Source organism: Elephas maximus, chromosome Y (assembly GCF_024166365.1).
Source record: "Elephas maximus indicus isolate mEleMax1 chromosome Y, mEleMax1 primary haplotype, whole genome shotgun sequence".
NCBI classification, from domain to species: Eukaryota; Metazoa; Chordata; class Mammalia; order Proboscidea; family Elephantidae; genus Elephas; species Elephas maximus.
This window is the reverse complement of record NC_064847.1, coordinates 6,963,496-6,986,703: the sequence shown is the minus strand read 5'-3', so window position 1 is coordinate 6,986,703 and position 23,208 is coordinate 6,963,496. Positions and strand designations below refer to the sequence as shown.

The window sequence follows — 23,208 nt, the reverse complement described above, 5'->3', positions numbered from 1 at the left end:
CGTACTACCAGCACTCCTTTAAATTTGACAAAATTATATTTCCCAAAATGTTCTGAGTGACATATTTATAAGAATATATTTTTTTGTTACATACTAGGGTGTTTCAACCTAAACATGCTCTTGAAATTCTGTGATCTTTTCCTTTTGGAGTTGAATTTACCAGATTACGTGGATGTATTTTTGTCGACAAAAAAAATCTTAAAAGAAAATTATGCATTTTGGGTGACCTTTGATTATCTGAAGGATACTTGCATAAACACAGGATTTTGTTAAGAGTGTAGTGTGCTTCTGTTTATCCACCATTTGAAGTCATAATCCTGCTGATGAAAAAAAAAATGAATTGAAAAATGCAAGGAAGGGATTCAACAGATTTGAGCAAGTAGAAGACATACGTAGAGGACAAGCTAACTGAATTTATTAACACCCAAAAGAAAGAATATAAAGAAAAACTGAGCAAAGCCAATTGGAATTCTAGGACATCATCAAGCAAAACAACATATGCATCATTGAAATCCTAGCTGGAGATGAGAAAAAAAGAGCAGAAAGAGTATTTAAACAAAAAATGGCAGAACACTTTCCAGATGTGGTATCTTAGGCTGGTTCTCTAGAGAAACAAAACCAGTGAAGTATATATATATATATACACACACACACATATATATATATATATATATATACATATACACACACACACACACACTACTGGAACATATAAGGAACAGTCAACAAGAATTCATTTAGCAAAAGTGTCCTTCAAAAACAAGGGTGAAATAATCCAGAATGTCTCAGATAAACAAGTTCTAAGACTTTGTTACCAACAGAACTGCATTATAAGAATTGCTAAAGGGAATCCTTAAAAAGGGAAGAGCACTAGACTGATACTAGAAACTGTATATAAGAATAAGCAATAACAAACAATAATAATAAATCTCAAGTATGGGCCACCCTGGTGGCATACAGGTTAAGTGCTATGGTTGCTAACCAAAAGTCAGCAGTTCAAATCCCTCAGGTGCTCCTTGGAAACTCCGAGGGGCAGTTCTGCTCTGTCCTATAGGGTCCCTATGAGTCAGAATAGACTCAACAGCAATGGTGTTTTTCTTTGTTTTATGGGGGGAAAAAAGGGGCAGTTTTAAGGTATTTGTGACTGGTAAATTCTATGGCTGCTATATTCTATAAGCTTTATAAAAATGAATGCATATGAAATTTAAATATATCCTAATAAGCCCAGGATATATAATTATGTAAAAAGTGACAACAACAGAGGTGGGGAGTAGCAAAATAGGATTAGTTTTTGTAGGTTAATAGTATACGTTACTCATTTCCAGGTTACTTGTTGGTATCACATTAAGTTAGCTTGTTCTAAGTATAAGGAGTTAAATGCAGTTTTCATTGTAACCACTAAGAAAGTACCTTAAAAATATACGCAGAATGTAAGAAGAAAGTAATCAAAAAGACTCAGCACATAAAAAGCAACTAATACAAATAATAACAAAATTATAAGAACTGAGGAACAAAGAAGGTACAAAAAACAGTTAAATAACAAAAAAAGTCCTTCTTTATCAGTAATTACCTTAAATGTAAATGGATTAAACACTCAAAGCAAAAGGCAGAGAGTGGCGGAATGTATTAAAAAATTTTTTTATATCCATACGGTGTCCGCAGAGATACATCTTAGGCCTAAAGACACAAACGCAATGAAAGTGAAAGGAGAGAAAAGAATATACACAAATAGAAACCAAAAGAAAGCAGGGGTGGCAATACTGATATCAGGTAAAACAGATTTTAAGTAAAAATCTGTGATAAGAGACCATGAAGAACACTGTATGATTATACAAGCATTAATTTGTCAAAACGTCTAACAATTAATACATACGCAACTTACACCAGCATCCCCAAATGTATGAAAGCAAACCTGACAAAAGTGAAAGAAGAAATAAGCAATTCCACAATTATAGTTGAGAATTTCAATGTACCATTCAATACTGAACAGAACATCTAGAAAGAAAATTAGTAAGGAATTAAAGGACCAGGCTACCACCATACACCAAGTAGATCTAACAGACATATATAGAACACTCCTCTCATCACCAAAACAATGCACTTTTTATCTTATCCACCCCTAAAGAAATACTATTACAAAGAGCAGAAATAAAACAGGCAAATACATGAAAATTAAACAACCACTGGATCAAGAGAAAAATTTAAAAACATATTTGATGTTGAATAAAAATGAAACACAAATAGCAAAAGCTATGGAATGCAGCAGAAGTCAGTCATAAGAACACGTACAGCAACAAATACCTGCATTAAAAAAGAAAATCTCAAATCAACAGTACAAACTTGAGGCATTAGAAAATCAAAAACAAAGTAAGTCCAAAGCTACTGGAAGAAAAGAAATAACAAAGATTCGAGAACAAATAAACAACAGAAAATTAAAAAAAAAAAACAAAACATAGTGCTCCTGGTTCGCAGTGGCAACAGTTAGTTTACTTTGATCAACATATCACAAAAGACCAATAGCTAGAAAAGACATCATGACTGGTAAAACAAAAGTGTTGATGAAGGCAAGGGCAGCTCTTGGTGAAATGGATTCAACACAGGGGTCAAAACAATAAAAAATGGCAATTATCATAAAGATGGTACAAAACCAGTCAATTTGTTCTGCTCTATATAAGGTCAGTATGAGTGAAAGCTGACTGATGGCTACTAAATACAGCAGTGAAAAGTACATCTACTCCTCCCTTGTCAACTATCTTATTATCTGACATTTCACATTTACAACAATAGTAAAAAAATCTACTGTCCAGCTATTTTGTGCATTAAAGATAAATGCCTGGCAGTAATGGAGCACTCAGTAATGAACGCTGAAGTGCGCAGTGAGAGTATTGCTGGATGTGATGGTTAAAGTTATTTGTCACCTTGGCTAGGCCATGATTCTTAGTGGTTTGGAAGTATGTAATCATGTAATCTGGCAGTTATGTAATGATGTAGTCATTCATACTCCATTTTGTGATCTGACGTGGTCATTCTTCATTTTTGCATTATGCCAATTTTTACATAACGATCTGGTCTTCGGGCCCTGATCATGTCAGTGAGCAAGGAGTGCATATGCTTCATACTAAAGACACAAAATAATGAAAAAAGCAATAACAAAGTTGTACAATAACCCTTGTGATGCACTATTTAAGAACTTGGCTGCTAACCAAAAGGTCGGCAGTCCAAACCACCTGCCACTCCTTGGAAACTCTACGTGGCAGTTTTACTCTGTCATATAGAGTTGCCATGAGTCGCAACTAATTCAATAGTAACAGGCTTTTTTTTTTTTTCTATACGGCTTAAACAATCTGGTGTAGCAAAGGACAAATCATTACTAGGTATCCCTGGGTAGCATAAACAGTTAGGCACTTGACTGCTAGCCCACAGGCTGGCAAACTGAACACGCCCAAAGGCACCTCAGAAGAGAGGCCCGGTGATCTCCTTCTGTAAAAATTACAGCCAAGAAACACCTATGGAGCAGTTCTACTTTGCACACATGTGGGTGCTTTGTGTCAGAACTAACTCGACAGCAACTAACAATGACAACAGAGCTGGTTTATATTCTGCTTCACGCCTCTTCCCTCACAAAAAGATAAAAAATAAAAACTTGATCGAATTTAAACAACAAAGGAGAAAAGCAGTGCCGAAAACTCAAAGTACTAAACGTGCAGCAATGACCTCAGGAATATAAGATCTTCCACTGTCATTACAAAATTACATAAACTTAGGTTTTGTTTTCTCTTAGACGTTTCTAAGTTCTTATAATAAAACCCAAACTTTTATTTAATGCAACAAAAGCTTCTGCATAACTTCTTTTTTCTACAACTTCAACTGGTACAATTGTCCTGTTCATTTACTATTCCCCAGCCATACTGGTCTACCTTCTCTTTCTCCACTACACTTAATGGTTTCTCTAATCTACTTACCCCAATTCGAAGTTACTGTGCTCAAAGCAATGTCACTTCCTCAGCTGGGTTGTCTGACCACCTTACTCTAATATACCTCCAACAAAACCACTTTCTATTCCTATTACTCTGTAAGCCCTATGAAAGCAAGGATCTGCCCTATCCTATTCATGGTTATGTATCTAAACACAGGTAAGTGAATAAATAATTTTCAGCACGATCTTTGCATAACAACAGTATATTTAATACATATAGATCTTCCTCATCACTGTTAACCATCTGTAATATTCCCTGACATGAGCATATTTTATTTAAACTTAGTACTCGGACGTAAATTGTTCTAATTTTTTTTTCTATTATAAATAATTAAAAAAATGTGTCTTTATTTCAAGTCACAGGTGCAAATGTTTAAGATACATTTTTTAGCAATAAAGTTGCACAGTAATAATACAGGAGGCACATGTAAATATTTATTCTACAAAGCCTCTCATGGTGGCTGTATTCTTAGGCTAAACACCAAGCTCTTGGGGAAGCTCAACCTTAGTTACCTAATCTGGAGTCTTGGCTTAACATCCTTCTCTTTTACTTGCAAATAATGAAAAACTACCTTTGTAAGTCTTAGGATTTATAAATACGCACACAAAAAATTATACTGAGAACTTTAAACTATCAAAAGCTTTTTCCTGGTTTAAAAAACAAACAAAAGCAGCTTTGGAGTCCCTAAGAAATAATTTTAAAAATAAAATTTTATCTAAAATGTTACCATGCTGCATTGGAATGGCAGAAAGAAAAGACGTGAATAAAATTACTGGCTAGCTGAGGAAAACAGAAAGTGTTAAACTGTAAATAACAGCTTTAAAAGTATGCATTTTTCAGGACTTTACTACTTTTCAACAATTTTATGACGTTAAATTTAAAACACTTTGATGGTCATAAAAAGGAAATAACCAATTTTAAAGAATGTGAGTACAAAATAGGGGCAGCAAAAGCCTCCCCTAATTACCCAACCCTTGTTATTAAATCAAACTGAAAACAGACTTCAATATCAGACACATTTGTGAGAATAATAAACAAGGCACTTTGTTTTAGTTAGAAGAACGGAAGAAACCATTTTTTTGGGGGGGGCCTAGGTAAAATTTAAACTCAAGATAAATTTCAAAATATAACATTTGCTAAAAGGATAACACGCTATACAGTAATATCAACTAGAGAAGAACTTATGTTTCATAGTGTCCTCAGAAAGTTAATTATTTGAGAAACTAAGAAAATTTACATAAACTTGCCACTAGAGAACAGAGTAGCATTAGCTGTCCAGCTAAACTGAAATCCTCATGTTTGATTCTGGTAGTTCTAAACTCAGTATATAAAAAATTAAACATATTGCTAAGGTGAACTCTTTTCTAGATGACTAATGTGAGCTGTTTCTATTATAACGCAAATTTCAAGACAGGCTGTATGCTAGAATATTAAAATGCTTTTGTATGATTCCAGGGTTAATTTCAGACAGTAAAGCCAAAAGAACAAAAACTGCCTTTAATTCTTAAATTCACATTTTAAACCATCCAGATAATATGAGCCCTTTTACTTTGCACTTTTAAATATTGTTTGGACATATTCTTGCTGTTCATGAAAGATAAAGTGGTGTGCTGAAGTCTCCTACTGTAATTGTGGAGCTATCTCACTTTTCAATGCTGTTAGGGTTTGTTCTATGCATCTTGCAGCCCTGTCACTGGCTGCATACATCTTTTAAATGGTTATCGCCTCCCGGTGTATTGTCCCTTCAATCATTATATAGTACCCTTCCTTACCTTTGTGGTGGATTTAACTTTAAAGTCTATTTTGTGAGAATTTAGTATTGCCACTCCTGCTCTTTTTTGATGGTTGTTTGCTTGATATATATTTTTTCTATTCTTTGAGATTGTTTGTATCTCTAAGTCTAAAGTGTGTCTCTTGTAGGCAGCATATAGATGCAAAGTGTTTTTTCATCCATTCTCTGTCTCTTTATTGGTGCATTTAGTCCATTTACATTCAGCGTAATTACGGATACGTATGAATTTTTTGCTATCATTTTGATCTTTTTTGTGTGTTGTTTTATGTGTTATTGTCCTTTCCTCATATTCGTCATCGTTGATTTTGTTTCTGCTGAGTCTCTATATATTTTTCTTGTATTTTATTTTGATGAGTAGGATAGTTAGTCTCCTTTGTGGTTACCTTAGCACTTACCCCTATTTCAGAAGAGGTTATGTTTCATAGTGTCCCTGCAGAGTTAATTATTTGAGAAACTAGGAAAATTTACATAAACTTGCCCCTAGAGAACAGAGTGGCATTAACTGCTTAGCTAAATTCAAATCCTAATATTTGATTCTGATAGTTGTAAATTGATTAGAACATACAAAATTAAACATATTGCTAAGGTTCATTGTTTTTGAGATGCCTGAAATGAGCTGCTTCTATTACAAAGTAAATTTTAAGACGGGCTGTATGCCGGAATACTAAATGCTTTCGTAAAATTTCAAGATTAATTTCAGACAGGAAGGCCAACTCAAGGACAAAAAATTGCCTTTAACTCTTAAATTCACATTTTAAACCATCTAGATATATGAACTCTTTGGTTTCCATTTTTAAATGCTGTTTGGACATATTCTTTTTGTTTATGAAAAATGAAGTAACCTAACATTGTATGGCATGAAATCCTCATGAACCATACTGGAAAGTAAGAAGATGGGAAAGGGGTATAAAAACATTCTGGGTTATCTCAGAATGTTAGGTACACCATGATAAATGATATTTAAACACATTTTCAATCAGACAATTGTATTCTTAAGAGGGAATGCTTGTGGAAAGTTTAATTTTCTATGAATTCTTACATTTTTAACACATTTTTATTCGAACACCTGTAGAACTTTTAAAAGTCAATTAACAGAACCATGGGGCACCAGTGGGAGGTACAAATTGTATCAAGTGTTGAAATGTAGCCCACAGCTTTATGCAATATACTTGTACTGGTTTGGATTCTCTTTATCTCTTTCCATGTAGTCTCTATCAATTAAGGACTCTATCCTCTTCTTCAGATCACCAGGCTGCGAAACAAATTAATAGGGTTAAGAAAAAGTAATTCAAAATATTTATTTACCCTCCTTCCCTTAAATATACAAAACATACAAAAGATATATATCACATTTTACCTGTATACTTTTCAAAAATACACCTAAAACAGATTATTGATACAAAAATCTAACGTGCGTAAGAAAGGTGCAAACCATGAACGAAGACAATAAAAAAGGAAAGCAAAATGCACGTGGGCTGCATGAAGTACAAAGAGTACTTCAAATTTTTTATCTAACCTTGTAGAGGAAAAAAAAAAATCATATTCCCAACACTGCTAGACTATAGATTAGGCTCTGCAATGGTGGGTAGCTACTGAAAACTTGGGCATGGTTATTTCAACAGGGAACATGCTCCGCCAGAAAGTACAGACTGACCTCACTATGAAGGTACATATAGGGAAAGTAAGTCCGTGATTTACAGATACATGAGAAAGCACCCAGTCAAGACACGTGGAGGAACTCAGAAAAAAGTAAAGAATAAATGTGTTTAGGCCTAAGCAGAAACAAACAGCTGTTGAAGTTATATTAATAATGACGATGATAATCACAGCGGCAGCTAACATTTATGCAGCACTTACCATATTTCAGGCACTATTTCAAATACTTCATACTAATGAACTCTTTTATTCTAGTCAGTTTAGGATAATTTATTACTTAGTTAACATTATATTTTCCAGAAGGTAATTGAGACAGGACAAGTTCTACAAAGTTGCCCAAAATCACAAACAGAAAGCAGGACTGAAATCCTGGCTGACTGATTGTCTGTGTCTCTTTCCAACCAAAAAGATGCAGTCTAGAAACCTATGTCTTTTACAGAATTTACATCTTAACAATTATTTAGATTACATAAAACTACAAAAAAATCACTGTTTTTTGAAAGATAAAGTCTTACAACAAGAGAAAAAGTATTGCTAAATCAACCTGGAGTTTCCATAAAGTATTATGGAAAAATACAGAATCCAAAAGCCCAAGTAAAAAGAACCAAACAAAAATTATTCCAGTAAGGATTTCAAAAAGATCTTTCATTGAGAGGGAATTTGACAAGAGATCTGTCACACAACCTGCTAGAGACTAAAATTCCAATACTCTACTGGCCAGTCTCAAAATATAAAAAGGCTTAAAACGATGATCACAGTGACAACAAAGCCACTTTGCTGGTAACTGTGAAGCGCTTAAATACAAACAGTGTAAATAAAGCTAACTATTGAGCCTCTTCAGGGAAGGAAATCCACAATGGCACATCCAGAAGTTTTAAAACTAAGTCGTCATGGTTTTTCCTTTTTTAAAAATTTTGGTTGTTATCACTTTAGAAGCTATTATATTCAATATGCCTGCATATCAAACTTGTACAGTAATAAAAATTCAGCTACATACAGCACAATAAGTAGAGGAAATCCTGTGCTTTACCCAGACCAATAACCATACTGACATACACTTTGTCATCCTAGGTAGTGGCTACAATTTTTAGTGCATGTTACCTGTAAACGTGATTCTTCCTTAAAAATTACTCTATTACCACTAAGGTTTTGGTACATATGTTTACCTTTAATGTGAATTTTAGCTGGTTATATAATTCCGAAAGAAGTACACTGTGGTTAAGTGTTTTCCTTATCTTCATAATTCGAACAATTGCAGCATCAACCTGGTATTGTCTATCTTGGAAAACTCTCTCTGTGGTAACAGTTTTTTCCTCTACCTAACGACATTTATTAGAAAAAAATAATATATGAATAATACAGTTTCGGTAATATTTAAACTTCTGCAGAAGTTATATAACTTGAGTTGAACGTATATAGCATCATATTTTTGAAGAAATAACCAAATAACAACAGCATATATAACAAGATAGTTAATTTTATGTGTCAACTTGGCTAGGATAAGGTGGCGAGTTGTGTGGTCTCACACTAGTCTAGATGCTACAATGAAGTATTTCCATGTTCCTGACATTTAAATCAGTCGGCCCAAGGTAAAGCAGATTACCCCCATAATGTGGGCAGGCCTTAAGAGCAAAACTGGAGGTTTCCTGGGGGAGGAGTCTTCTCCCTGACTACAAGCAGACAATCTTCCAGAATTGCTCTCACTCCTCGCCACTTGAAATACCAGCTTAGGAATCAAGGTGACCAGAATTTCCAGCGTTCACGCCAGGGCGATTCCCAAATCAGTGCGAGCCTAAGTAAGTGTCAAAGGAATGTCCCAACACAGGGCCAAAGTGCACAGACTACTACAGGCGTTTTGGTTTTCCTCTCTGTGTTTTCTTTCTTCTTCCTCCTCTAGTGTTAATCTCTGTTAAAACACTAGCTGAAAAGCTAAGAAACACAGACTTCAGTGTCCACACATGTCCAGGAAGACTGTCTTGGCAAAGATAGTAACGGGAACTCACTAAACAAATGAGTAAATATAGCCTTCAATAACTAAAAGCAAAAGAGCAAAACAAACAAAAACCCAGCAAATCCTGGGCAAGGAGAAAAATCTAAATTCCACAGGTAACACATTTGAGTATTTATATGTCCTGGTTTTAACAAAAAAAAACTAAAAGGAATCCAAAGAAGCGGAAAAAGATGGTCTACACAAAACAACAAAATAAAGCATCAGAAGCCGTTCCATAGGGAGTTCAGTTAATGAAATAACTAGATAAAGACTTAAAAAAACAGTATTAAATATGCTCTTAAGACCCATTGGAAAATATAGACCAAAAATAAAAAAACCTACATGAAATCAGGAAAAAGACACAGGAACAAAATGAGGCTATCCATAACGATATATAAATTACAAAAAGAAACCAAACACAAATACAGATGCTGAAAAGTATAATAACTGAAATCATAAATTCACCAGAAGGGTAAAGCAGGCAGAAATGAGCTGGCAAAACAAACAACAGGCAAATGTGATCACAAAAAATTGAAATTATCAACCAGAGGTAAAAAAAAAAAAAAAAAAACTTGTACACAGAAAAGTATAAAACACTGTTTACAATTCTGGGGCAAAAAAAAAAAAAAAAGAGAGTGAAGAGACCCCAGTGTACTCCTGGAGCACAATCACAAGAGCATATGCATTATGGCAGTTCCCTAAGGAGCACAGAAAAGGGGGCAGAATACTTGAAGAAATACTGCCCAAAACGTAATTAATGTTACTGAATTATACATGTGAAAAATGTTGAAATGGCACCACAATAAAAAACAAAAGATAAAATGGTAGAAGCTTCTCAAATTTGATCACAGATACAAATCTACACATCCAAGAAGCTCAAGCAGGATAAATCAAAAGAGAAGCACACCAACAGAGATTCCAATCAAACTCTCAAACAAAAGGGAAGAGGGAATGCTGAAAGCAGCAAGAGAGAAGCCAGATGTCCCATACAGGGGATCCTCAATAAAATTAAATGCCAGTTTCTCCTCAGAAATCATGGATGACAGAAGGCAGTGTAAGATGATGTATTTAAAGTGATGAAAGAAAAAAAAATCCAAAATTCTGTATCTGACAAAACTGCCCTTGAAAAATGAGGGTGAAATTAAGGCATTCCCAGATAAAGAAAGCTGAGAATGTTCATTAATATCACACGTGTCTACAAGAAAGGACACAAGATGGTAACTCGATGAAGAAAGACACATCCGCAGTAAAAATAATTTCATGGGTAAATATACAGGGGAGTTTTAGGGTAATTTTGTATCATGATTCTACTAGGTATGTCACACATGATTTAAAAGGGGAATGTAAAAACAGAATTGTACATTTATTATTAGGTACACAATAAAATTATGACAACAATATAAAGGTGGGGGGCAGTGTAGGAACACTTTTTATATATTATTAAAGCTAAGTTTATATCAATTTAAATCAGATTTTAAGGTGTTACATTGTAGCACCCATGGTAATCATAAAGAAAATATCTGAAAAGTATGCACAGAAAAGTGAGAATAGAAATGGATCAGAACGAAAAAATCAACTAAACACAAAAGCAGGCAGTACTGGAAAAAATGAAGGAGCAAAGACATATAATACAAGGAAAAACAAAGGTCAAAAAATTTCCCTACTATCTTGAACAAGACAAGGCAAGGATGCCTGCTTTCAAAACCATTATTTCACATTGTACTGGAAGTTCTAGCCAGAGCAATTAGGTGAGACGTAGAAATAAAAAGTTTCTAAAGAGGAAAGGAAAAAGTAAATCTAACTCTATTTACAAATAGTATAGTCATATACATCTATAACTGTGTGTGTGTAAATCTGTTTATATGTATATATGTACACATATATATGTACATTTGTATATATACTATACATACATACACTCATTCCTCACTTATTGACTGTTTCATCATCCAATATTTTGCATTTCTGACAGCAGTAAAAAATCTACTATCTTATTACTTTGTATATTAATGCCGTATGTCTGGCAGTAGTGGATACCACGGTGGAAGATGAGAATAACGCAAACTGTGATGGTCAAGGTTATGTGTCAACTTGTCTAGGCCATGAATCTCAGTTGTTTGGCAGTTATGTAAAGCTGTCAGTGGCAGCTATGTAATAACGACATTTGTCAGTTATGTACTGCTGTAGCTCTCCTCCATTTTGTAATCTCATGTGGTCATCCTCGATTTTTGCATAATGCTTATTTTCATATAACAAACCGGTCTTTGGAACCTAACCCTGTCAATAAAGGAGGAGTCAGTGTGTATGTATACATATATATGCATCTACATGCACATATACACAAATAAACCAATCCAAACGCATTGCCACTGAGTCAGTTTCAACTTATGCTGACCCTATAGGACAGAGTGGAGCTGAGGCTGTAAGTCTTTAGGGAAGCAGACTGCCACATTTTTTCTCCCATGGAGTGGCTGGTGGGTTTGAACTGGCAACCTTTCAGTTAGCAGCTGAGTGCTTAACTGCTGTGCCACCAGGGCTCCACACACACACACGTGTATGCATACATTTATATATATATATATGCACACACATATACACATACATACATGTATATATATCTGCGTCTATATATATATACATACACACACACATATTTACATGTGTGTATATGTATATATATGTATACATATGTAAAAGCTCTGGTGGTACAGATATTAGAGTCTAAAAACAGTGACCCCCACAGAATTAACTGCAGAAAAGTGCAATGTTAAAATAACTATCTTCAGGGAAACTGAGAAAACTAACACTTTGTAAAATTCTAACATCCAGGATCGCTCCTCCTCTAAAACAAACAAAAACAAATCAGAAGGTACACAGAGAAACTGAAAATGATAGCCTGCTCAAGAGAACAATACAAAGAAAGAGGAATCATATTTATAAAAGACTGGATAATGAACAGATTGGAAGAATATTATAAAACAATAGGATGCAAAATCAAAGAGCTAAAGGAATACACACACAAAGAAGTCAAGAAAATCAGGAAAACAATGCATTAACCAAAGGAGAATATACAGAGATGTTATTGTTGTTGTTGTTGAGTCGATTCCAGCTCATAGAGACCCTACAGGATAGATACCATTAAAATAACCCAAACAAAGAGACTGGAGATAACAGATAAGATCTGAAATAAAAACCTCATTACGACTTCCAGGAAGATGGTGACATAGATCCTCCCCACAAGATCACAAAGAAATACAACAAAACTTCTGCGCCCGGTACAGCTGGACCCTCAACCATAGAGGACGCCTGCAAAGACCTGCAGAGATGCCCAAGTTAATGAGGAGAACTATACGGTAAACCCATCAGGCTGAATTGGTTTCAACTCACAGCAACCCTGTAGGACAGAGCAGAACTGCTGTGTTGGGTTTTCAACTGTGTAAATCTTTCATGGAAAGACTGCCACATCATTCTTTCTTGGAGCAGCTAGTGGTTCAAACCTCCAACCTTCTGAGGAGCTAAGTTGTTTAACCATTGTACCACCAGAGCTCCTAGAAATAGAGTAGGGGATCAAAATGGCCCACTACAAAAATGCAGCAAATTACAAAATTTGCTAGCACTAGAGATAAAAGGACCAGTGAAGACATATTGTTGCTGGGTACCGCGCAATCAATTTTGACTGAAAGTGAGCCCATGTGGTATAGGAGAATTGCTCGGTAGAGTTTTACAAGCTGTATTCTTCATAGGAACAGATTGTCACATCTTTCTCCTACAGAGTCACTAAGTGGATTTGAACCACCAACCTTCCACTTACCAATTCAGCACTTAACGTTCACATCACCAGAGCTCCTAATGAAGGGATAAGGCACATAAAAATAAAACAAATAATGAGATGGCAGAAATAAGCACCTCCTTATCAATTATTACAGGGAGTGTAAATGGAAAAATGCTCATCGAAAGGCACAGAGTGGTAGAATGACAAATTTCTAGTAATAGGTAAATTTCCTACATTAATTCAAGAAGAAATAGAAGATCTCAACAAACCCATATCAAGTGAAGAGATTACAGTAGTGATCAAAGCCTCCCAAAAAGGAAAGCCTAGGACCAGACAGCTTCACAGGCAAAATCTAACAAGTACTGACCACATCAATCCTTCTTAAACTTAATAATACAGAAGGGAAGACTTCTTAACTTGTTCTATGAGGCTAGCACTACCCTGATACAAAAGTCACACAAAGACACCACAATAAAACTACAGAATAACCCCCATGAATACAGATGCAAAAATCCTCAAATAAATAAACACTAGCAAAATCAATCTAAAAACATAGTGGTATGATTATAGACCATGATCAAGTGGGATTTGTCCTAGGAGTGCAAGTGTGGTTCAACACTAGAAACTCTATCAATGAAATATACCATGTTAATATAACAACCAAAAAGAACCATATGATCATTTCAATCAATGGACAGAAGACTTTCCACTAAGTCCAACACCACTTCATGACAGAAACAATAAACAAGATAGCAACAGAATTCCTCAATTAGAAAAAGAGCATTTATGAAAAATATGCAGCTAACATCATACTCAATGGAGAAAATCCACGTGCTTTCCCCTTAAGATTAGGAAAAAGACAAGGATGCCCTCTGTCAAGACTGCTACTTAATACTGTATTAAAAGTTGAGCCAGGGCAGTTAGGTAAGAAAAAAGAATAAAAGATATTCAAAATGAGAAGGAAGAAGTTGTTCTTTTTTATGGATGACATGATCCTATATATAAAAGACCCTAAAGAATTCACAAGAAAGGTATTAAAACTAACGAATTCAGTAATGTGAGACACGAGGTAAACAAAAAAATCAGTTTGAATTTTATACATCAACAATGAGCAATCTGGAAAGGAAATAAAGGAAATAATTTCCTTTACAATAGCATCTAAAGGAATAATATACCAAGGAGTAAATTCAACCAGAGGAGTGTGTCTTAGTCATCTAGAGCTGCTATAACAGAACTACCACAAGTGGATGGCTTTACCAAAGAGAAATTAATGTCCTCACAGTAAAGTAGGCTAAAAATCCAAATCTGGGGTGTCAGCTCCAGGGAAAGCCTTTCTCTCTCTGTTGGCTCTGGAGGAAGGTCTTTGCCCTCAATCTTCCCCTCATCCAGAAGCTTCTGAGGCTCAGGGACCCCAGGCCCGAAGGATGTGCTCTGTTCTCAGTGTACTTTCTTGGTTGTATGAGGTCCCCCTGTCTCTCTGCTCCCCTCTCTCCTTTGCATCTCCAGAGGTTGCCTCAAGACACAATTCAATGTTACAGATTGAGTCCTGCCTCACTAACACAACTGCCACCCACCTCCTTCATTAACATCATAAAGGCAGGAAGATCACACAATACCGGAAATCACAGCTCAGGCAAATTGATACGCACATTTTAGGGGGGGGATATAATTCCATCCATGACATTCCACCCCCCAAAAATCACATCTTTGCAACATGCAAAGCATATTCACCCCATCATGATATAGCAAAAGTCTTAATGCAAAATCCACAATTCAGAAATTCCTCTTCATCTGTGAAATCTAGAATACAAGTTATCTGCTTCCAAAGGTACAATGGCAGAACAGGCACAAGCTAGACATTTCCATTACAAATGGGAGAAACTGCAGGAAAAGAAGGGATGGAGGTAGTGCATGGGCCCAGCAACATGGACTTGCACTTACTGAGGCTGACTTGGCTACAGCCACAGCTGAGTGCCCAATCTGCCAGGAGCAGAGACCAACACTGAGCTCCCAATACGGCACTATCCCTCAAGGTGATCAGCCAACAACTGGTGGCAAGATGATTACACTGGACAACTTCCATCATGGAAAGGGTGGCGTTTTGTCCTTACCGGAATAGATGCTTACTCTGGATATGCATTTGCCTTCCTGGTATATGCCACACTTCTGCCAAAACTACCATCTATGGACTTACAGAACACCCTATCCTCTGTCATGGTATCCCACATAACACTGCCGCTCATCAAGGGACTCACTTTACAGCAAATGAACTGCAGCAGTGGGTCCATGCTCTGGGATTTCACTGGTCTTACCATGTTTCCCATCATCCTGAAGCAGCTGGCTTGACAGAATGATGGAATGGCCTCCTAAAGACACAACTACAGCGCCTGCTAGGTGGCAATGTTCTCCATGAGATGTATTAATTTGCTCAAGCAATGAAACTACATGTGCAACAGCAGCGGCACTATTACCCCTTGTAACCCACTTGCAAGATTTTTGCTTCCTGTCCCCGAGACCTTAAGCTTTGCAGGCCTACGGGTCTCGGTTCCAAAGGTAGGAATGTTCCCGCCTGGAGACACACCACTGATTCCACTGAACTGAAAGCTAAGGATGCCACCTGGCCACTTGGGACGCCTTATGCCTCTGTATCAAAAGGCAAAGAAGGGAGTTACCATACTGGCTGGTATGACTGATCCCGATTACCAAGAAGAAATCGGATTGATATTACATAATGAAGGTAAAGAAGATTATGTCTGGAATGCAGGAGGTTCCTTAGGGTGTCTCTTAATACTACCATGTCCTGTGATTAAAGTCAATGGAAAACTACGGCAACCCAATTCCGACACAACTACTAATGGCCCAGACCCTTCAGGAATGAAGGTTTGGGTCACCCCACCATGCAAAGAGACACGATCAGCTGAGGTGCTTGCTGAGGGCAAAGGGAATATAGAATGGGTGGTGGAAGAAGGTAGTTCTAAATACCAGTTATGACTGTGTGACCAGCTGCAGAAACGAGGACTGTAAATTGTTGTGCGTATTTCTGCTTTGTATGTGTGCATCAGATATTTTTGTGTTCTTCACTCATGAAGTATAAGATGTAAATGGGACTACTGCATTTTTTATTTACACGTGTTAGTTGTATCATGTTAGGTCCAAGTATAACTTTGTAATTGTGTTTATTCAGAGATTATGTATGGTTTGGGGAGATATGTACAGAGGCCAAGTTGACTAGCGGGGGACTATGATGGTAAAGATTGTGTGTCAACTTGGCTATGCCATGATTCTCAGTGTTTTGTCAGTTGTATCATGTTGTGATCACTTCCCTGTTGAAATCTGATATGTGATCACCCCGGTGATGGAATGTGCTAAGTGGTACTGGCAGTGGTGGGGCCTGAGGTAGCTCAATGCCCCCCTCAGTCTTCACCTCTCCACCTTCTACTGCCTATTTACTTCCTGCATGCCTTGCAAAGGTTGTTGGCTTTTCTGGATCCAGCAGCTCTCTCTTGTCTGACCTCTGCTTCTTGGGACTTGAGCTAGTGGCTTACCTTCCATCTTTGGATTCGTCGATGCTCCTGGCCTGTGAGCAAGAGTCCTCCTGGTCCCTGACTTACCTATCTTGCGTTCGCCAGCCTCTGCAGCTGCATGAATCAGGAGAAACTCTGCAGTATTGCCTGCCAATCTCAGGGATTACCTGATCTTCACAGACTGTGAGCAGGAGTCCTGCTCTCCAGCCTGCTCATGTTGGGTTCACCAGCTTCTGCAGCTCCGTGAATTGGGAAAGGCTTCTATCCTGATCCAAGGACTTGGGATGTTCCAAACCCTACAATCGCGTGAGCTGTTTCCTTGATATAAATCTCTCTACTGGCTTTACTTCTCCAGAGAACCCAGCCTAAGACAGAGGTGAAAGACTTGTACAATGAAAACTATAAAACATTACTGAAAGAAATTAAAGAAGATCTCGACAAATGGAAGGACGTTCTATGTTCCTGGATCAGTTGATTTAATATTGTCAAAAGGTCAACACCACCGTAAACACTCTATAGATTCAATGCAAATACCCATCAACATTCCAATAGACTCTGAAGAAATGAAAAGGCCAACTTCAAATTTATATGGAACTGCACAGGAGCCTACGTAGTCAAAAAAATCTTGAAAAGAGAACAGAGTAGGAGGACTTATGCTTTCTGATCTCAAAACTCTTCTAAAGGTACAGTAATAGCAACAAGCTGGTACTAATGACAGAGAGACCAAGAGAAACATCTATGGTCACCTGATTTTCAAATGGGAAAAGTCATTTCTTTAATAAATGGTGCCAGCACAACTGAATGTCACATACAAAAGAATAAACATAGATCTGTATCTCACACTACATATAAAAAGTAAGTCAAAATGGATAAAAGACCTTCCCGCAAGAATTGTTCTTGTTGTTAGGTGCCGTCAAGTTGGTCTAGACCCACAGCAACCCTATTAAAGGGGATAAAAATCACAGAAAACATAGGGGTAATGCTTCAGAATCCGGTTTCCAACAATGGATTTTCAGATATGACACTGAAAGCAGGAGCAACAAAAGACAAAGGAGATAAATGAAAGCCTATCAAAATTTAAAACTTTTGATATCAAAAGACTTTATAGACGAAGTGATGAGACAACCAACAGACTGGGAGAAAATGTTTGGAAACCATACATCTGATAAGGGCTTAATATTCAGAATATATAAAGATCTCCTACAACTTAACAATAAAGACAAATGACCCCCCAAAAAAATAGGCCAAACACGTGAACGGACATTTCACCAAACAAGATATATAAGTGATCAACAAATACATGAAAAGATGCTCAACATAAATAATCATTAAAAAGAAAAACAAATCCTGCTGCAGCTGAGTCAATTCTGATGCAAATCAAAACCACTATAACAAATCACTTCAATCCCACAAAGGTGGACATGATTTAAAAAAAAAAAGGGGGTTCATGAGGATGTGGAGAAACAGGAGGCCTCATCAACTTGTGGAGGGATTGTAACTTGGAACACCCATTATGGAAAACAGTCTGATGGTTCCTCAAAGAGTTAAATATAGAATTACCACACACTCTGGAGAGGGACGAGATGGCAGCCTAAACAATCACTCCCATTCATCCCCTGAAACTTACCCACTGAACAATGAATAAAAATAGGCATGGACCGAGATCTCAGAGCTCTGGACAGCAGCTGTAGTGTTAGAGAGCTGAGGTGAGTCATGAAAAGAGTGAGAAGCACGGTTGGTGGGGAAACTAGGGGTTTCTGGGATTGGGAGGACTTGGCTAACTGTGGCCATTCTGAATGAGGATGGCAACATTCTGAACAAAGAACACATGACATGAGCTAAACAGAGGAAACTGTAGTCTGATTAAAGTTTCATAGGCTGGTTAGGGGATTTACAAGCCATACACTTAAGAAAGAACCCAGGAAAGCTCAGACACTATAGTGTGTGCTACTGAATCTCACCAAGATCCAAGGCTGACAGTGCCTAGGACCACGGGCAGTAGAAGAGGCATGGGATCCATCCACTGAGGGTGAGAAAAAAACACATAAAACAGGTGGAAATAAACAGCTTCCTATCTACAACTAAGCACCACAGAGAGCCTGTTTAGGGTTGCCCATGAGAGAAGGACCTAAAGTGCTCCACTCCCTTACCTCAGCCAGTGAAAATGTCCCCAGTATAAAATTAGTCTCAGAAGGAAAGCTGTGTACCAATCCTACAAGGGAAGTGAAGGAATCTGGCCACAGAAGTGCAACCATCTGGGGAAGACTTCAGCTACATCCACAGAAGACAAATGGACCCTCACACTAGTATATTCCACTTTAGAGAAAAGCCAGCCAGAGTAAGCACCCAGACGTAACCCCTTTCAAAACACCTAAAACCTATGATGAAAAACTAGAACCCAATAGTAATGAATACAAATTATCAGACAGAACTGCTAATTTAGTGCTGGAAGAAACAAATGGTTAGAGTGCCCTCTAAGAGAACTAAGGAGAAGATAGTGAAAGTAAACCTGAGGGGGGGGAAATCCTTAAAATGCAGAAAACTCCAAATTTCAAATTATCACAGTAAGATATTAAAGTGTCACACAGCCAACAAAATATAAAAACATATGGGATCACAAGAGAAGGCGGCCAAATTAAAAAATAAAGAAGTGGAAATCTCTTCTATGGAGACCAGGATAAGGGAAAAAATAAAACACTTTGACACAGACAACTGTGCTAAATATAGTCAAATAAAGCAAACAATACTCAGAAAACAAGCTAATGGATATCAAGAAATGAGATACAACTGAGAAACTCAGTAAGCAGATTGAAACTATTAAAAAGAAAGAGAAAAAAATGGAACTGAAGACTAAAACAATTGAATTAAAAATGCAAGAGAAGTAGTCAACAACAGATTTGAGTGGAGAGAAGACAATAAATTAATTAGAAGACAGAGGTGCTGTCAAGTCGGTTCCAATGCATAACAACCCTAGGTACAACAGAATGAAATACTGCCTAGTCCTGCACTATCATCACAACTGTGCTTATTCTTGAGCCCACTGTTGTAGCCAGTGTGTCAATCCACCTCATTGAGGGTCTTCTTCTTTTTTGCTGATCCTCTCCTTTACCAAGCATGATATCCTTCTCCAGAGGCTGACTGCTTCTGATAACACGTCCAAAGTATATGAGACGAAGTCTCACCATCCTTGCTTCCAAGGAGCATTCTATTTGTACTTCTTCCAAGACAGATCTGTTCATTCTTCTGGAAGTCCACGGTATACTCAATATTCTTCACTAACATCATAATTCAAAGGCATCACAATTCTTGTCTTCCTTATTCATTGTTCAGCTTTCCCATACATATGAGCCAACTGAAAACACCGTAGCTTGGGTCAGGTGCACCTTCGTCCTCAAAGTGACATCCTTGCTTTTTAAGACTTAAAAGAGATCTTTTGCAGCATATTTGCCCAATGAAATGTATAATTTGACTTCCTGGCTGCTGCTTCCAAGGGCACTGATTATGGAGCCAAGTAAAATGAAATCCTTGACAACTTCAATCTTTTCTCCCTTTGTCATGATGTTGCTTACTGGTCCAGTTGTGAGGACGTTTGTTTTCTTTATGTTGAGGTACAATCCATACCAAAGGCTGTAGTCTTTGATCTTTATCAATAAGTGCTTCAAGTTCTCTTCAGCAAGCAAGGCTGGGTCATCTGCATTATCAGAGGTTGTTAAAAGTCTTCCACTAATCCAGAAAACAGAGTAAGTGAACTTATTACATCTCATAAGAAAATAACAAAGAAAAGCAAACAAAGCTAAATGGAAATGTGGGATTCAATGAAAAAATCTAACATTAGAATGTCTGGAATTCCAAAGCACCACGATAATAATAAAGGCATAAAAAGAATCTTCCAAGAGATAACCTTAGAGAATTTCCCCGACCAGAATAAAGAACTAAGTCTGTAAACACAGGAAACAACACCAATTCCAAAGAGAAGAAATACAATGACGTCCACTCCAAGACTCATCGTGATAAAACTGTCAAAAACCAAAGACAAGGAGAGGGTTCTAAAAGCAGCAAGAGAAAAGCACAGTTTAACACATCAGTGGTTCACCACAATAATCCATGAGAATTTCTCCCCAGTATCCCTGGAAGTAAGAAGACAATGGGGTGACATAAACAAAATACTGAGGGAAAGCAACTACCAACCAAAGAATTCTTTACCTACCAAAGCTGTCATTTAAAAATGAGGGAGAGAGAGGCGGGGCCGAGATGGCAGAATAGGCAGGTGCTTCCAGTGAGCCCTCTTACAATAAAGACCTGAAAAAACAAGTGAAATGAGTATATTTACGACAAGCTAGGAGCCCTGAACATCAAAGGCAAGGTTAGAAAATGAACTGAGGAGCAGGAGGGGGAAGAGACAGTTCAGAAGCGGAGAGGAGTTACCAGACCTGAATCGCTGGGAGCCCTCTGGCACCATTTCTGGAGTGGCTGCGGTGGGCTGGTACAAGGTATTCAGCCGCAGTTTCCTCAGCCAGCCACACAGCCTACTCACACCTCCGGAACCAGAGAAGAATGGTGCTCTCAACAAAAGCTAAGCACTCACGTACATTTTACCAAGCATACTCCCCTCCCCGCTCCCAAGCCAGCTTCAGGGGCTGATTTCCCTGGGCCTGAGATAGGCACTGTTGAACGCCTAGAGCCATCCTCCCGGCCAAGGAGAAGTAATAATTAGCAACTGGGGGAAAATATAATTTGCCAGCTCCACTAGCCCGGAAAGCTCAGGACAGAAGCGGCTCCTGACCAAGCATGAATGGTCCATGGACTTGGAGTACCTTTTCCCTCTGCATGGACCTGTGTTGGCCTATTTTAGGAGAACAGGCCCTTCTTGGTAGACTACAACTGTTTCAGCTGTACAGTGGAAAGGCAGGTGTTTGATGTTTGATATTGCTTTGCCTATTAAACTCGGTCCTCACCTTCCCACATCAGAGGCCTAAGGACTGGTGGCTCTACTCAGGTCACCCAGCTACCTTCAACCAGGATCCAAGGATAACAAGTACCTCTCAGTCCTTACAACAAAAACATTGGGTGCCCATGGTCTGTCTGCAGAACCTACCCACCTGTACCCTCTAGGAAGCAGGGCCACGATTTCCTCAGAGACACGTGGGGGACGATTCTCAGTCCCCTGCCTTGTTCAGGGTGTGACACCCCGCTGCAACCAGATACCGGTACCTACACCAATCACACCTGCCCCTCTAAGACTGGAGGACAGAGCCTATACCACACACTTGATGATCAGCTACCTGGACATCTGAGCTGAATTCATACAAGAAAAGTGAGTGGACTCCTAGACTGATATACCTGATAACAGCTCTAGCCATCTGGGGACAGCACCTCAGAGCTCCAAAGGTGAAAATAATCAAGCTAGCTCAATGAAGCAACCCATTTGGGCATATCAAAGCAAAATAAAGCAATAAGCTACTACACAGTAAGCAAACATAAAATAAACTAATAACATATAGACGGCTCAGAGACAACAGTCAATATCAAGTCACATAAAGAAACAGACCATGATTGCCTCAACAAGCTCTCCAAAACAAAGAACGCAGGGATCTTCTAGATGAAAGTGTATTCCTGGAATTATCAGAGGTAGAATACAAAAGATTAATATGCAGAACCCTTCAAGACATCAGGAAGGAAATGAGGCAATATGCAGAACAAGCCAAGGAACACAGAGATTAAGCAACTGAAGAAGTTAGAAAGGTCATTCAGGAACATAATGAAAAAATTAATTAGCTGGAAAAATCCACAGATAGCAATCAGAAATTCAGAAGATTAACAATAAAATTAAAGAAGTAGACAACTCAATAGTAAGTTAGAAGAGCAGAATTGAGCAAGTAGAAGCCAGAATTTCTGAACTTGAAGATGAAGTACTTGCCACCAATATATTTGAAGAAACATCAGATAAAAGAATAAAACAAAATGAAGAAACCTTAAAAATCATGTGAGACTGTATTAAGAGAAATAACCCACAAGTGACTGGAGTACCAGAACAGGGAGGGATAACAGAAAATAGAATGGTTGAAAATTTGTTGGCGGAAAACTTCCCTGATAGCATGAAAGATGAGAAGGTATCTATCCAAGATGCTCATTGAACTCCACATAAGGTAGATTTTAAAAGAAAGTCACCAAGACATATTATAATCAAACAGGCCAAAACCAAAGATAAAGAGAAAATTTTAAGAACAACTAGGGATAAACGAAGTCACCTACAAAGGAGAGTCAATAAGAACAAGCTCGGACTACTCGGCAGAAACCATGCAGGCAGGAAGGCAGTGAGATGACTTATATAAAAAACTTGAAGGAAAAAAATTGCCAGCCAAGAATCATATTTCCAGCAAAACTGTCTCTCAAATACAAAGGTGAAATTAGGACATTTCCAGATAAACAGAAGTTGAGGGAATTCGTGAAAACCAAACCAAAACTACAAGAAATACTAAAGGGAGTTTTTTGGTTAG

The 23,208-nt window shown here is 37.6% G+C and overlaps 1 protein-coding gene across 1 annotated transcript in view; it reads right to left on the bottom strand.

Annotated features, from left to right (window-relative positions):
* Nucleotides 1–6,925: 6,925 nt before the first annotated feature.
* The window catches only part of LOC126069867 (cullin-4B-like), a 207,916-nt gene continuing 191,633 nt past the window's right edge, over nt 6,926–23,208 (bottom strand). The window contains exons 19-20 of the mRNA XM_049873503.1: nt 8,592–8,744; nt 6,926–7,021 (exon numbers count right to left, since the gene is read on the bottom strand). Of these exons, the coding sequence (XP_049729460.1) occupies nt 6,926–7,021; nt 8,592–8,744 (249 nt within the window). The remainder of the gene's footprint in view (nt 7,022–8,591; nt 8,745–23,208) is intronic.